Source organism: Channa argus, chromosome 7 (genome assembly GCF_033026475.1).
Source record: "Channa argus isolate prfri chromosome 7, Channa argus male v1.0, whole genome shotgun sequence".
NCBI classification, from domain to species: Eukaryota; Metazoa; Chordata; class Actinopteri; order Anabantiformes; family Channidae; genus Channa; species Channa argus.
The window spans coordinates 19,152,742-19,167,336 of NC_090203.1; the positions used below are offsets into that span (position 1 = coordinate 19,152,742).

At 38.3% G+C, this 14,595-nt stretch overlaps 4 protein-coding genes across 5 annotated transcripts; 2 read left to right on the forward strand and 2 right to left on the reverse strand.

Annotated features, from left to right (window-relative positions):
• Positions 1-45: 45 nt before the first annotated feature.
• LOC137130434 (coiled-coil domain-containing protein 127-like) lies at positions 46-3,554 on the forward strand. 2 transcript variants are annotated; one of them, XM_067510593.1, is made up of 4 exons: positions 46-221; positions 873-1,010; positions 1,767-2,011; positions 2,118-3,554. In XM_067510593.1, exons 2-4 carry the CDS (start codon positions 881-883, stop codon positions 2,547-2,549), a joined length of 807 nt encoding a protein of 268 aa, XP_067366694.1. In that variant the 5' UTR covers positions 46-221; positions 873-880; the 3' UTR covers positions 2,550-3,554. The 2 variants fall into 2 exon arrangements, with proteins under 2 accessions (XP_067366694.1, XP_067366695.1); XM_067510594.1 differs by having other exon boundaries at positions 907-1,010.
• A 438-nt stretch (positions 3,555-3,992) lies between these two features.
• Positions 3,993-5,440, reverse strand: zmp:0000000930 (telethonin). The gene is made up of 2 exons (XM_067510595.1): positions 5,137-5,440; positions 3,993-4,812 (listed from the first exon to the last, which is right to left on the reverse strand). The coding sequence occupies exons 1-2, from the start codon at positions 5,268-5,270 to the stop codon at positions 4,464-4,466; spliced, it is 483 nt and encodes a 160-aa protein (XP_067366696.1). The 5' UTR covers positions 5,271-5,440; the 3' UTR covers positions 3,993-4,463.
• Positions 5,441-8,831: 3,391 nt separating this feature from the next.
• mrpl32 (mitochondrial ribosomal protein L32) lies at positions 8,832-10,536 on the reverse strand. Its single transcript, XM_067511798.1, has 3 exons — positions 10,349-10,536; positions 9,966-10,159; positions 8,832-9,377 (listed from the first exon to the last, which is right to left on the reverse strand). Exons 1-3 carry the CDS (start codon positions 10,443-10,445, stop codon positions 9,126-9,128), a joined length of 543 nt encoding a protein of 180 aa, XP_067367899.1. The 5' UTR covers positions 10,446-10,536; the 3' UTR covers positions 8,832-9,125.
• Positions 10,537-10,978: 442 nt separating this feature from the next.
• On the forward strand, positions 10,979-14,400 carry psma2a (proteasome 20S subunit alpha 2a). Its single transcript, XM_067509297.1, has 8 exons — positions 10,979-11,125; positions 11,656-11,732; positions 12,240-12,372; positions 12,544-12,666; positions 12,781-12,862; positions 13,089-13,162; positions 13,362-13,419; positions 13,516-14,400. Exons 1-8 carry the CDS (start codon positions 11,085-11,087, stop codon positions 13,630-13,632), a joined length of 705 nt encoding a protein of 234 aa, XP_067365398.1. The 5' UTR covers positions 10,979-11,084; the 3' UTR covers positions 13,633-14,400.
• Positions 14,401-14,595: the final 195 nt, after the last annotated feature.

Sequence of the window (14,595 nt, forward strand, 5' to 3'; positions counted from 1 at the left end):
AAGGCATGCTTAAACGTATAGTAACATAAAATACTGCTTCGCTAAGTAATACGTGGTCTAAAATACCAATGGACCTATTGTAATATAAATGCCTTTGGGCTTTGAGTATAAGTCAGTTCACATTTATTACCCCCCATTGGTCTGGATGAAATGATAAAAGCGTAAGAATTGTATGTTGGTGTAGGAACGAATGTTTAAGTGACCTAGACGTTTCTTTCAAGGTGAGATACAGTAATATGTATTTATTATGCATACACTGATATGTTGTTGGACGTGCAGAGTTATTAAGCTACGTGTTGTCTTTGCATTAAATACGGCAGTGATTATGAGCCAGCGTGCTAAACGTTAGCTAGCATGTTAGCTCGTTGCTAGCCTTGTTTGTGCCCGGGCTGTCAAACTTCCGAGATGTGTCTGAGTGGAATTACTATTGCAAGATGCCGCAGTGTTTTGCTACATGCTAATGAGCTAATTGCTAACTATCATTTCTACAAATAACTTCTCTAAATGGCATATATGTTATTCTGTTTTTATATAATCTTTTATAAGCTTATTGGAGATTCTAAATTAACTTAATCATCATATGGTTAACTATATTAATGACCAAGCCACTTTATAGCTGTAGCTCGCAGTAAAAAAGACTTGCTGCAGCATCAGTATGAATGGCAATACTCCCTTCAGCTTATGCCATGATAATACTCATTTGAATGCTGGAATATTCACAGTAGATAAATACTTTGGAATACCTTTAGCTGGAAACGAAGTATTCACAGTGCATTTTCTTTTTGGAAATGCTTTTTCCAGTTATACTACGTTTTAAACAATGTGCTGGTGTTTTGATATTCCATCAATGTGTGTGTATGTGTGTGAGACAGTATCCTCCATGAACAACTTGAATGACCCACCCAGGTGGAACATCCAGCCAGATGCCAGAGAAAGGGGGGTGGGGGCCGGTGACGGCAACCAATGGAACTATGCCCTGCTGGTCCCTATGCTGGGACTGGCTGCATTTCGTAAGTTACACAAGTAGATGCTTCTGAGGGGGACAATCCATTCATTATCTGTAACTATTTATCGTACTTAGGCTCACGGGGGGCTATTCCAACTGTCAAAGCATAAGAGGTGGAGTTCGCCCTGGAAAGGTTTCCAGTCTATCTTGGAGCCAACACAGAGAGACATGCAAAGACAAACAGCCATTTACATGAATATTCACACCTACAGGGAATTTAGAGTCACCAGTTAACCTTACATCCATGTCTTTGGCCTGTGGGAGGACACCAGAGTACCCGGAGTAAACCCACGCAAGCACACAGAAAACGTGCAGCCCTCACACAGAAAACTTGCAGACTTCACACAGAAAGGCCACATTCAGCTGGGGAGGCAAACCTGCTGTGAGGTGGCCGTGCTAACCAGTGCTAACCACTCCACCACCTTGCTGCTCTGTCCGGCTTTGTGGACAAAGCTATAGTTCATGAAGAACAACATTTGGGTTTCTTAATTTGGATGTAATAAATGTAAAGCGGGTGAAATTAGTATGATATCTCGCTTTAAGTTTTTACTGTTTTCCTGTTGTACTGCATCATTGTGACTTGTCAGTAGAACTTATCCTTTTAAATACTTAAATATCCTTTAAAACCTTTTATTGCTGGGTGGTGTCATCATCAGGTGATTCACAATTGCTGCAGTTTGTCTTGGCTTCAAAAAATTTTTTTAAGATAGATGGCAGTATATCTAAAACTCCTTTGTCTTACCTCCCTATACCTCCTAAGGCTGGATCTGGACCAGAGAGTCTCAGAGGGAGATCCAGAGGGTTAAAGATGAGTATGAAAAGGATGTGTCTATAATAAAACGTGAGATGGAGGCACGGTATCAGGAGACACTGACAGAGAGGCGCAGGGCAGCGGCTACACTAGAGCTGGAATTGGAGAAGGAGAGACAAAGGGTCAGAGGCTACAAGCAGGCCCTCATCTCACAGAGCCAGCAGCTGATGGAAGAACGGAAACAACTACAAAATGTAGGTCTTGCCTTGTTCCCCATGTGAACATGGGGTACATTTCACTTCTAACCTGTCCTCTGTTCTTCATAAACCAAAACCAACTTTTTTTTTCTCCTTTTACAAGCAACGAGATGCCTTGGAAGAAGAGAAACAAAAGGCAGTAAAGTCTGGTGCTGCAGGTGCTTTACTGCATCATGCTCTGGAAAAGGAGAACGACTGGTACCAGCGAGCCACTGCTAATTTGAAGGAATTAGAGGGTCTCCTTGTGGAGCGCCAGAACGCCTACTGCTCCCTCATCCAACCTCGAGACCAGCGGCTTGAAATGGAGAAGAACATGCTGCTAAAGGTTGTCAAAGACCCCATCGGGGCAGAACTGAATCTAGAATCTGACCTGAAGGATATTTTTAAGAGAGATAAGCACTGTGCAGACCTGCTAAACATGGACAAGAGGAAGAATGGGAGCCTCATGTGGGTGTATCTCAAGTACTGGCAGCTGCAGGTCACTGTCAAGAAACACAAAAGAGCTGAGGATGCCATATTGGGAGGGAAAATCTAGTCACACAAGTCAAAACGGAATGATACACTGGTATTTTTTATTTGACTCTGAAAAATGTTAAAAGCTTGTTGCTCAGGAATGGAATGTGTATGTATTTTTCACTCTGTGAATTATTTTTACCTCAAGTTAATGTTATGGCAAAAAGGTAATCTTAAAAAGACAATGTTTCATCGTGCTGTAATATTACCATGTTTTTTAAAGCCCCAAATAGAAATTATTAGTTGTAAATTAACTGATGATACAGTGCATCCAGAAAGTATTCACAGCACTTAACTTTTTCCACATTTTATTATTTTACGGCCTTATTCAAAAATGGATGAAGTTCATTATTTTATTCAAAATTCTACAAACAATACCCATAATGACAAAGTAAAATAAGTTTGTTTGAAACCATCTGGTACTATCCATATTGGATACACAATTGAGGTTTAATTAAACGTAGAGGTTTATTTTCTATCACTTAACTTCTAACCCAAAGATTTGTGTCTGAAGTTAACTCCCAGAGTGCCATGAACTATATTAGTTTATAGTTAATAATTTATAATTAATAAAAAAAATTCTGCTCCCTTCTGTTAAAGCATAACGTATACACAAACATGTGTATTTGTAATTATTATTGGAAGGTAACTGGAAGTCTTTAGTTATAATGAAAGGTGTGAATATGTTGTGGAGGATATTTAAAGAGAGTGTGGCTTACTTTAGTGGAGTTTATTCTGTCTATGACATCCCTATCTACAGTTAATGATACATTCATACATTAATGATACAATGATGCAGTACAAGTTCAAAACCCTGTAGAGTAGCATGACTGTTTCTTATCACAGGTTTGAAATTTCCTGTATTTAATACAAGTTTGTTGGGCCTTACAGTTATCAGGCAGACAGAACTCTACTGAAGGTGCATGTTATTTCAAATAAGGGAACAGATGTCACACTATTGCTCATATTTCATATTATCACAAAAACATGTTCATTCTTCATACCTGCTATTAAAGGGTTAATTACATTTGTAGCATATTTTCTTGCTTATGAAATCTCTCTGTACTGTTGTGTTTGTTTATGACCATACCTTGGTAAAGAAGTGCAGAGACAGGCTTACTCGTGTCTGGTGGTCCAGCAATTATCCACTCTAGAGATTGTTCTGTTACAATCGCTGAACATTTATTGAATTCCATGTTCCACAATTCAGCTGATACAGTAATTCCACAGAAAGCGTTGAGATGATAACCAAAAAGTCAGCAAAACATGTTTCACAAAATAATTCCACTGAACACACTAAAAAACTCTGTACCTCCACAACTATACGCAACTTTTCACTATCCCCATGTTGCTCTCCCCATTTGTTTTTATTCTAAAACTGCTCAAACCAAACATAGTTTTCTTGAAACCTGCTTAGGCTTAGGCATATATTTGAAGGGCTCAAATATATGTTTAGTTCAAAAACCTTATTTTCACTTTAGCTTGTATTTTTCTCTCAGCAGAGCTGCACGTGTGTAAGCAAGAGGGACACATAGAAAGATGGGACACATGAATAACTTGTATTACCAGTTTTAATCATTGACAATTGTAAAAGTATAATTTATTTCTAAAGCATATTAACCTTACAAGAATCAGTAGCAGATGTGTTCAAATCTACAATACAGTGTATAATTCATACGATTCATTTAATTATACATTACTTCAACATTATTAAACCTGTTTAAATAAAACAAATAGATATTTTAAATTTGAAAAGTAAATCGCTCTTAACATAATACACAGTTTTTTTCATCAAACAAGTCTATTACTTGGATTCCACTAAGAATGTCAACCTTTCAACTTAAAATCCATTTGTAAGCAACAGGTTACATGTAAAGTTTATTTTTACAGACACTAAACTGCAGATTTGAAAATCAGTCTGCTCCACCTCCTTGCTTCACTCCCTCCTCTGCACCCGCTGGGAGACCTCCCTGGGAGAGCCCATCAGACTTGATGCTCTGAAGTTTACTTTGACTGGCTTGCAGAGGTCCTGAGATATGGCAGGTGCTTTCTGTTTATCTATCTTATTATTCACCTTCTCTAGTATGACTGGCTGTTGTGACAGCCCAAATGTGGTTGTCTCATGTAGATCCCTGCTGGTGAAGGGCAGCTGGTATTCTACCATAGCTTTGTTGTGACTGCCCAGTCTCAGTGTTTGGCTGGGACTCCTCTCAACCATCAAGTGGACCACCTGTTGCTGCTTATAACTCTCTTTGCGACTGTTGTCTGTCTCTGACAGTGTCAGCCTAGAACACAGTGCACACACCATTTTCAATCTAGTCTCTGTAAATATACTAAATTAATGTGTTCAAGAAGAAAACTGCTAGTCAAATAATTAAGATGTTTTTGCAGTTGCTACTTGCAGCAATGTCATGGGTCTGGGTGAGGTAATTAATTATAGGTTTCACTCCAAACAAAACGCAAAGTGCAGCAGCCATTTTCACACCCTAATGTATGTGAATACATCATAGTGAACACCTAATATAACTAGCACATTACATTACAAAAGATACAAATTAGATGTAAATGTCACAAAATGTAAGAATGGAGCAGAACTTTGGGTAACATACCTATATTGTGGTCTTGTTTCAATGACCAGGCTCAGCCAGCATGCTTGGTAGCTCTCTCTCTTCCAGTGGTTGTCCTCCTGAAGATCACAGTAGGAGTTCACCAGGTAGCAGCCTCCTCTGCTCAGACAGTGCATGATGTGATTGTGCCAAGAGAGTGAATGGTAACGATTGATCTTTTACCTCAGTCCTGCTTGACGTGGAAAGTCATGGGTAAAGGAGGTAAGAAGCTATATATACATATATTTATGTATATATGTTATATTCCACTTGTCTCTGTATGAAGTAGTCAAAGGTGTGTGTGTGTATGTGTGTCAGGATATGTCTTAAATATCCAATCTTGTTTCTATTTTTAATCATCCACATCACATTGTAGTGAATGAAGTGAATGTCTGCACTTATGGCATCCTGAAGGTTGGTTTTCATTTGAAAAGGAGCTTTAGTTTTTCCATGAAGTAAGCCAACCCCATGAATCCAGACCAAATTTAAAAGTGAACTCCTACTGATTTCATTTGTCATCCTATAATATTTAAGTGTTATTGCAAGTTTCTGGTTGAAAATGAGCTGCAATCTAAATGTTGCTGTAATATCATCATTGAGGTCTTATAATTAATGCAGCATGGAGTGTGCCTTATCTTCTATTTTAGTTGTATTTTGTATGTTTTGGAGACATGTGAATGTGTGTTGACGGGAATATGAAATGACTAATCTGTGTGAATCAGATGAAACCAGGGTTCACTCCTACAGGTCAAAGAAAATATCCCCTAACTCCTCAGATGTCTCTCACATACACCACATGTCTCAGGAAGGAAACAGCTGAAGTCACCCAGATCACTGACAGCACTGATGCAGCTCATTAATCAAAAGCTACGTCAGTGCCTCGTTTAGTTTCATGCTGAAAAAAATTATGTTTGTAAGCGACATCAGTTCTCAAACAGTATCATTATCAGTGTGTTGGCCAGCAGGATAGAAATGAGAAGAAAGATTCAAATATATGACAAGTTATGGCTTTATTACTTTTCACAGCAACTACACAACTGAAAAGAAGCTCCTTGGTAAAATAATACTATAAGGTTTGATTGAGGCAGTGCCATAAATGTTGGACTGTTGTCAGTAACAGAGCAACCCAAGCCTTGCATGACATTAGTAAATATATTTTTGTAAGGCAGCAGAAAAAGTAGTAAGAGGAGTGAAATAGCATTAACAATCATGTCTCTAAAAAAACAATATTTGTAAAGCTCTACCTGTATGATTTCAAGTATTTCAGATTTTAAATTTCAAGAAGGGAATGGTAATCAAAACTGATCACTGTGGGACTGGGCAGTGACAGTGTGAGGAGCAACTTCACGCTGTTGCTGTTGCTGCTGAGGCTGTTTCTGGGCAACTGTTTCTACAGTCGCTGTCGCTACAGTCGCTGTTGCTGTACCACCAGGCATAAAGATGAGCTGAGAGGCAAGTGGAGTTCAGAGATAATGATTGACCTACATGATGAGGAGGAAAGACAATACACAACGTAAATGGCTAAGACTTTAGTGAATGACTCCGTAAATACATGGAATACTTAATGATGTTCCAACAATTCAGGTATTAAGGAGTCATTTTTAACAGTACTTCTTTATAACACCAATTTGTTTGGAAAGAAGCAAAAAAATAAGTGTGGTGTTTAATAAGTGGTTATTATATCATAGGAATTTGTGTCCCAGCCAAGCACACCTTTCTGAGTATAACTTAAAATGGACACAGCGCACAATGATTTTTAACTCACCCTAAGATACATCTGTCCCTGTCCTGCTGAATTAATACCCAGCAAAACTGACTGATTAAGTGCCATAGTTGTAACGGTAGCTGGGGCCATGAAGACGGGGATTAGTCATCTCTCCTCCTGCAGATGTGGTGCTTAAGTTCATCTGCAACAGAAGATTAGACATTTCAATTAAAGCTAAATAGTATTTTGAAAAACACTATATATCATAATATGTCATAATTCAGAAACTATGTACATAAAGTCTTACAGTGGTTGGTGCCTGGGACATGCTGTTACTTGGGGTAATGGACTGATGACTAGCTGCAAGCGTGGCCTGGTAAAAAAATAAAATAAATAGGATGAAGAGTAATGTTTTGGCTTATAACATCATTGCACTGACTGTATTTACAATACATAATTAAATAATTCTAGTTACCTGTTGTACAGCAGCCACGTTGTGCAGTTGGGCCCTATTGAGCTGGTGCTGCAGCATAAGCTGCTGGAAGTACTGAGCTGCATTTGGCTGCCTCTGCAGTGCTTGCAGAGCCTAAAAACAAAAAACACAGATACTATTATCACATACTGTTTTGAGTCTAATCAGAAATTGCTTATATTTATGTATTACTATAGATTCACAATACCAAACATTGGTCCTCTTATGGTATATTTGCAACAGTAATAGATGTGATACACTCACCTGTACAGCCTGTCTCTCGTATAGAGCCATGTCTATCTGGGTTGCACGGGAGTTCCCACCTCTCTGAGTATTGCCACCTGTGGTGCCTGTGTTTTGGTCTTCACCTGCATCCATGTTTGCTGCTCAAAAAAGGCCAAAAAGGCCAAATGGCCATTCATCAAAAGTAGTTGTGACAGAAATATTGTGTAATAAATCCATCCTATCATTTAACCACATATTTTCAACTTCTTAAGTGTTGATATTTATTTGGAAGGCTTGTTGAACATAAAATGTAGCATCCTTAAAACAGCCTCAAACTAATTTGTATATGAAAACTCAAATGATCAGGTTTCATAGCTTAAGTACATAAGAACATGACATCTTAAATGGGTTTTAAATGTCACACTGTTTGGGTGAAATCTGACAGTTTCTAGTGTTGATATTATAGGTTTTTAATAGTTCAGTAGAGCTATTATTATTATTATTTATTTATTATATTTTTGCAAAATTATAGGACACATTTATGGGGGGTGGCTGTTGTTCAGTTGCTAAGGCAGTTGACCATGGACCACAGGTGGTTCGGTGGTTCAATCCCCGCTCCCGGCTACATGTCGAAGTGTCCTTGGGCAAGACACTGAACCCCAAGTTGCTCCCGGTGGGTCAGGTGAGCACCTTGCATGGCAGACCCCACCATGTGCGAGTATGTGTGTGTGAATGGGTAAATGGGAATCAACATTGTAAAGCACTTTGGATAAAAGCGCTATATAAGCGACTATTTACCATTTATAGCTTGCTACAACCCTGCACAAAGGTGTAACTGACTAACGTTGACTTGGAAGCTTAGCAGATCGTGTAAGGCAGGAATAGCATTGTGGTAATTTCAATAACAGATTAGCTGTCAAAGTAACAGCTAAATCTAACAAAGAACAGGAAAGCTTCTAAACACACTATGAAAAAAGCTAACCAGCTGAAGCTAACTACAATAGACTTTGATTGTAAGCGATCCTTGAACAAAAGAATGGCAGACCACAAACAATTTTCTGGCTAGAACTTTTGCAAAAATGTTTGCCTCGAACCAAACCCTGCCCCTCAGAAGGCGTCGTCCTTGTCTTCTTCTTCTGCTGCTGCTTCTCTACTTGTTCTTCGCAAGATTCTCATTCTCGACAGTCCGCATTTGTTTGATTTTAAATCCCTAGTGGTGGTGTACAGAGGCAAAATAACAATGTCTCTGTCAAAATATATATGGCGTTTAAAAGTGAAACAAGTACATATACCCAATTCTTGTTTCAAATAATGCATTTATTGTCATACATCCAAGAATACAGTAAATTTCTGACAGGAAATGACATATTAACACTTTAAATGACATACATTATTGATAGAGCATAGTATGTTCACACAGATAAGTAAAATCTCTGATCTGTTAAAGTTGAAAGAACCTTTTATGGATACATCAAACCTTTTCATGAACTGAATAACAAAATAGAGTGATACTTAAATGTTCCAGTCAAATCCGTAGCTGACCAGACCTGTGTCCAACTGAAGGTATCAAATGCTGCAACTTACTCAGCATCAGTAGCTGAACCAGGCAGGCCTTTTCCTGGCCAACTCCACTATTCTTTTGTCTTTTTCCTGTGGGCTTGGTGTCTCACCCTCATACAACACAACTGTCTCCACAGTTGGTGCCCTAAGTGGGCCTCCTTCCATTGCTTGAATCTGATGGCGAATCAGACTTGTCTCCTTGCACACCTTAGCATAACAGAAGCCACACAGGACATGTTTCTGCTTCAGGTGGCCACATTCTGGACATGGCTCAATGTTGGTCTGAGAGAGGGAGACAGTGAAGACCTTGGGTTAACTACTTCATGTAGAGGCACCAATGGCAATAAGTGACCCTACACTATGCATGTGCAACCAGGAAATATCAATTGATAACACTGGTTAATATCAATTATAGTGAAGATGTTACAGTGTTAATCTTGGTTTTATTGTAAGGTGCTCTGTTGTTATGGAAAACACAATTCCAATAGGGGTTAAACACAAACCAAAATCAATTGTACATAATTTGAAATGTGTCATTTCAGTTATTCTATATGTGTAACACTATCAACAACTATTTACTCGGAAGCAGAGTAATCCAGTTTTTAAGCGAATTCCTTACAGATATTCTCAATTACTGTTCAATTTTCACAACTTTTGTGGATTATTGTGATTAAAAAATTGTAGCAATGGTTTCACTTAACTTACTTTTCCACTTATATTAGTCTTTTAATAATACTGAATTGTTTAAGCGGTTTTTATATTAAATTTGTACATATACTTTTATATTGCCTCATATTTTATCATTATCTGTTATTGTATATGGTTTCTCTTTTATTGTTTTTTTGCTGAAGTACACATCAGAGGATGTACCTTGATTGTTAGGAGTTTGTTTTCAGCTCTCCTTCGGGTGCGGTTAACCTCTATAGTTCGCCTCTTCTTAGGTGCTGCCATCCAAAGTATGCTATCAAGAAGTCCAGGACGCTGCTCTGGACTCTGCTCTTCCAGCTGGTCTTCCTGGTTGACCTGAGGCAAGAGGATGGGGCCATTTACTGCCAGTGCTGGAGCTGCACACAGGAAAAGCACCGTTACAGTTCTTTATTAAAACTGCAAGTCAATAGGTTCAGCACAGGCCCCCCCAGAAGAAAAACGAAGAAATTTTATTAAGATGCTAAGCAACCACGAACATGGGAACACAAATGCAGTAGACTTTCAATAATGTATCTAACGTCCTGAACTGTAATCAGTGAACTTACCCAGATGTTGTTCTAGTCCTGCCGCCTGCAGAAGTCTGCTTTCAATATGTAGCAAAGAGGATCTGAAGCTGTGCACTAAAGCGCTTAAAGTCATCATTTTTGTTGTCAGCACGTTTCTTTTCTTTTCACTTACATGTCAACCAGCTCACGGTCACTGAGGATCATTACGTCATTAAAGAGCGACAACACGCCATATTTCTTCTTCTATTTAATTTTTCACCCACACTAGTTTTGTCGCTTTTAGTTTCTTGGCGCCATCTGGCGGGCCGAACTAATACCATCTTTTAATCTAGTTGTGACCTCCAGTCAAAGTAAATTTTGTTTATTCGTTTAATATCTTTCCGATTATGCCGATTGATTGATGCCAATAGTGATCAAATACTTCCCAAATGATATATTACTTTAGAGCTAAAAAAAAATTACCTTTAGGTCTGTAGCTCGTTTATGGTAATATGAATATCAAAGAACACACATAAACGCCAAGGCGATGTTTTACCATTTACTGTATCTTTAGGTAACTTTTTACATTTACTAAAATGTACAATTTTACTAGTTCCAGCCCTAATGGTGCTCACGGATGAGTGATAATAGCTAACGGATAGATATTTAGGAAACACTGATTGGTATTCTATCATTTGGAGGGGTGTTTGTGGAGTCTTCATAGGTGGCGGTAAACACACTCTGACGTGGGTTCGCAGTCTCCGTTCAACAAAGAGCAGAGTAGAAGAAGATCAAGATGGCGGAACGAGGCTACAGTTTTTCTCTCACCACATTTAGGTAAACTTTGTTCAATTTATAATGAAAATTAAACACTACATCTAAACTTACAGTCAGCGTAGGCTGTTATTTGGTAGATATTCGTTAAATTGTATGCATATTGTTAAATGTGAAGAGAAGGTTTTGGGAGATTGTGGATGCTGCACTGTCATTGCCGGGTAGTGTAATGAATCGACTAACGTCAACGTTAGCTTGAAGCTAATAAGTTTTTTTGAACAGCCAAGAAACTCTTTGCTTCAAATAGCCAAGATAAATACTTGCTTGGTTGTGTTAGTGACACATATAAGGGATAAGAATAAACAGATTAGTTTTACAAGCTAATGTTTTAGAGACTAGCTAGTATAGCTAGCGTTAGCTCAGATGAGTCATTTGTTTTCAGCTTTTGCTTTCAGTTTCGTAGTTGTTCAATGTTATACGCTGTGATTATACTGTATAATCATAATTAAATGGTTTAGTGTTGTTCATTATTCTTCTGCCGCAAGGCATATTAAATGTGCCTCCTTTTTGTGTTTTTTTGTTTTTTTCTGCAGCCCTTCAGGGAAACTGGTTCAGATTGAATATGCCCTGGCAGCTGTAGCAGCTGGAGCTCCTTCGGTTGGCATCAAAGGTATGAAGTAATAGAAAAAATTAAACTGGATATTGAAACAGATTATTTTAATAACTCAGAAAACACAATAAGACAACCTATCAGACAGTTGTTTCATCTTCGGTTTCATTTGTTGTTAAGTTGCTAATTGTTTTAAATTGCTTATTGTTACATTCATTGTTAATCGATATATTCCCATCAGAATAATTTGCCTTGATTTCGGTATGGAGACCAGCATGACGTTAGTGGCAGTGTGCACCACGTTTTTTTAAATAAGCAAACAAAAATGGTTTGGTAATTCTCATATTGTCAAAAAGTAATATTGTGCTACAGTTTTGCCCTTTAATTTACTTTATTGTTCACCATAATTTGATTTGTTCCAAGTTAATTAGCAGACACTGGTGCTGCACTGTAAGCTCTTCTCACCATCTCTAAAGATATAATATGACACGGCATTGTTTAATCTGAATATGAATTCAAAGCAATGATTATTTTAAAGAAACAAGCTATGATGTTCTTGGATTTCAGCTTCCAATGGTGTTGTCCTGGCAACAGAGAAGAAACAAAAGTCAATTTTGTATGATGAGCAGAGTGTCCACAAAGTGGAGCCCATCACTAAACACATAGGCATGGTGTACAGCGGCATGGGGCCTGACTACAGGTGGGCACTAAATGTTTGCAAGAAAAACAGAACACCACCAGCTTAGCTTTCTGTCCTACTTTGTAACAAGAAGTATCTCTCAATGTTATGTCCAACAGTAAGAGACAGAACCAGAAGACAAGTGTGTGTGACCACTTAAACAAACCTTAATAGCTTTTGTTTTCTATACAGGGTTTTAGTGCGACGAGCCCGAAAGTTGGCGCAACAGTATTTTCTGGTTTACCAGGAGCCCATCCCCACAGGCCAGCTTGTCCAAAGAGTTGCCTCTGTGATGCAGGAGTACACACAGTCTGGGTGAGTTATGACAGACACGTGAATATTCACATGTTTATAAATGCCTTTCTTTTTATTTAATACATAAAATTAATTCAGTTTGAATTTTAAATGAATCTGCCATGTCTCCTCTAGTGGAGTTCGTCCATTTGGTGTGTCATTGCTGATAGCTGGATGGGATGAAGACCAACCCTACCTGTTCCAGTCAGACCCCTCTGTATGTTGTATTATTCATTTTCATATTTAATTCTGTTAATTTAGATACTTAACATTTTATAATAGTTTCCTTTTTTATCTTTGACCACAGTCCAACCCTGCCTTGTTGTAATAATTATACTACTCATTCAGTGGGAGAGTCGTATGTTCGCTATTAAGTCTGCAATGATTTTTTTCCCCTTGTATCTCAAAAGCTTAAATTTGTAAACATTGTTTTTGATTGACAGGGTGCATATTTTGCATGGAAAGCCACAGCAATGGGAAAGAACTATGTTAATGGAAAAACATTCCTGGAGAAAAGGTAGAAGTTTACCATTAAATTTGGGTAATGAAAAATGTACAGATTTTGAGCTTGGTCCTCGCTATATGATAAAGACCTAGAGTATTTGTTGTGGTGTAATTTATAAGGTGGTAGTCTGATAAACTGTCACAATTCTATTCAAGTTCCTCTATTTATTGTATACACATTGGTAGATGGAATCTTTGTTTTTGGCTTCCAGGTATAACAATGACCTGGAACTGGAAGACGCAATTCACACTGCCATCTTGACATTGAAGGTATTTCGGTTTAAAAACACAGAAGACATTAGAATATCTCACTCATTTTCCTCTTTTTTACTATTACTAATTTAAAATTATTTCTGTGTGACTCAGGAGAGTTTTGAGGGTCAGATGACAGAGGAGAACATTGAGGTGGGAATCTGCAATGAGGCTGGCTTCAAAAGACTCACCCCAGCGGAGGTGAAAGACTACCTGGCCGCCATCGCATAATCTCACCCAGGAGGCCACATTTCAACACAAAAACGGAACAGAACAGTAGCCAACAGTCTCATGACACATGTTTAATAAAACCACATTGTTTAGCCACATTATGTTATGGCCAGTTTCTTAATGCCCTGAGAAAACATGGAAGGCTGTTCGGGATTACTAGAACAGCAAAAACAATTAACTTGGTCAACCTTTATTTTTGGGCTGCCACTCAGACTAAACTCAATCAGAGGCTGAGATGATGACTTATCCCATCACATAACTAATTGGCTTTATTATCAAACACATACCCTTAATGTGAGGTGTGGCAGTTGGCAACTGTGCATATGAAATGTGGGACTGATGAGTGAAATCTCAAATGTTCCACCGTATCCCTCAGGTCGATTTTCAGATTATTGTTGCAAAGCCAGTGCTATTGGTTAACAAACATTTGCATTAAGCATTCATAAAAAGAAGTAAATGGTAACAAGAATAACACTTATCAGAGACCAGACCAAGCATCTGCCTCACATGTCGGGCTGCTTTATCTCCAACACAGACATGTTGCTCAGATCTTAGCCACACTTCATCAGTATCCTTCAAATACTGTAAAATGAAAAAGAAAGCAAATAGAGAGAATTCAGGGGAATACTTTGAGATTTTACAGTCAGAATCTGTCTGCTGTAAGGCGGTTTTGCAGTGTACTTTTTTCAGGCTAGAAACAATTCTAGAGTTTGTATTTTTTCTTCTGTAATCTGTCACTTGTCCAAATAAAAGGTGAGTGAATGGGGACCCTGTGTATTACATTAATAAGATTTTGTTAGGAAATTACATCAGAACGATATTGTTATTGTGAAATTATGCCCTCTGGATAGTACAACGTCTCCGTACATAAGCCCGAGCTCTACACTAGAGTCCGCACTACTGTATACCAGAGCACCTATGCCAGTTTTATTCGTATCGATCCGCAGATGTTTAAACAACTAA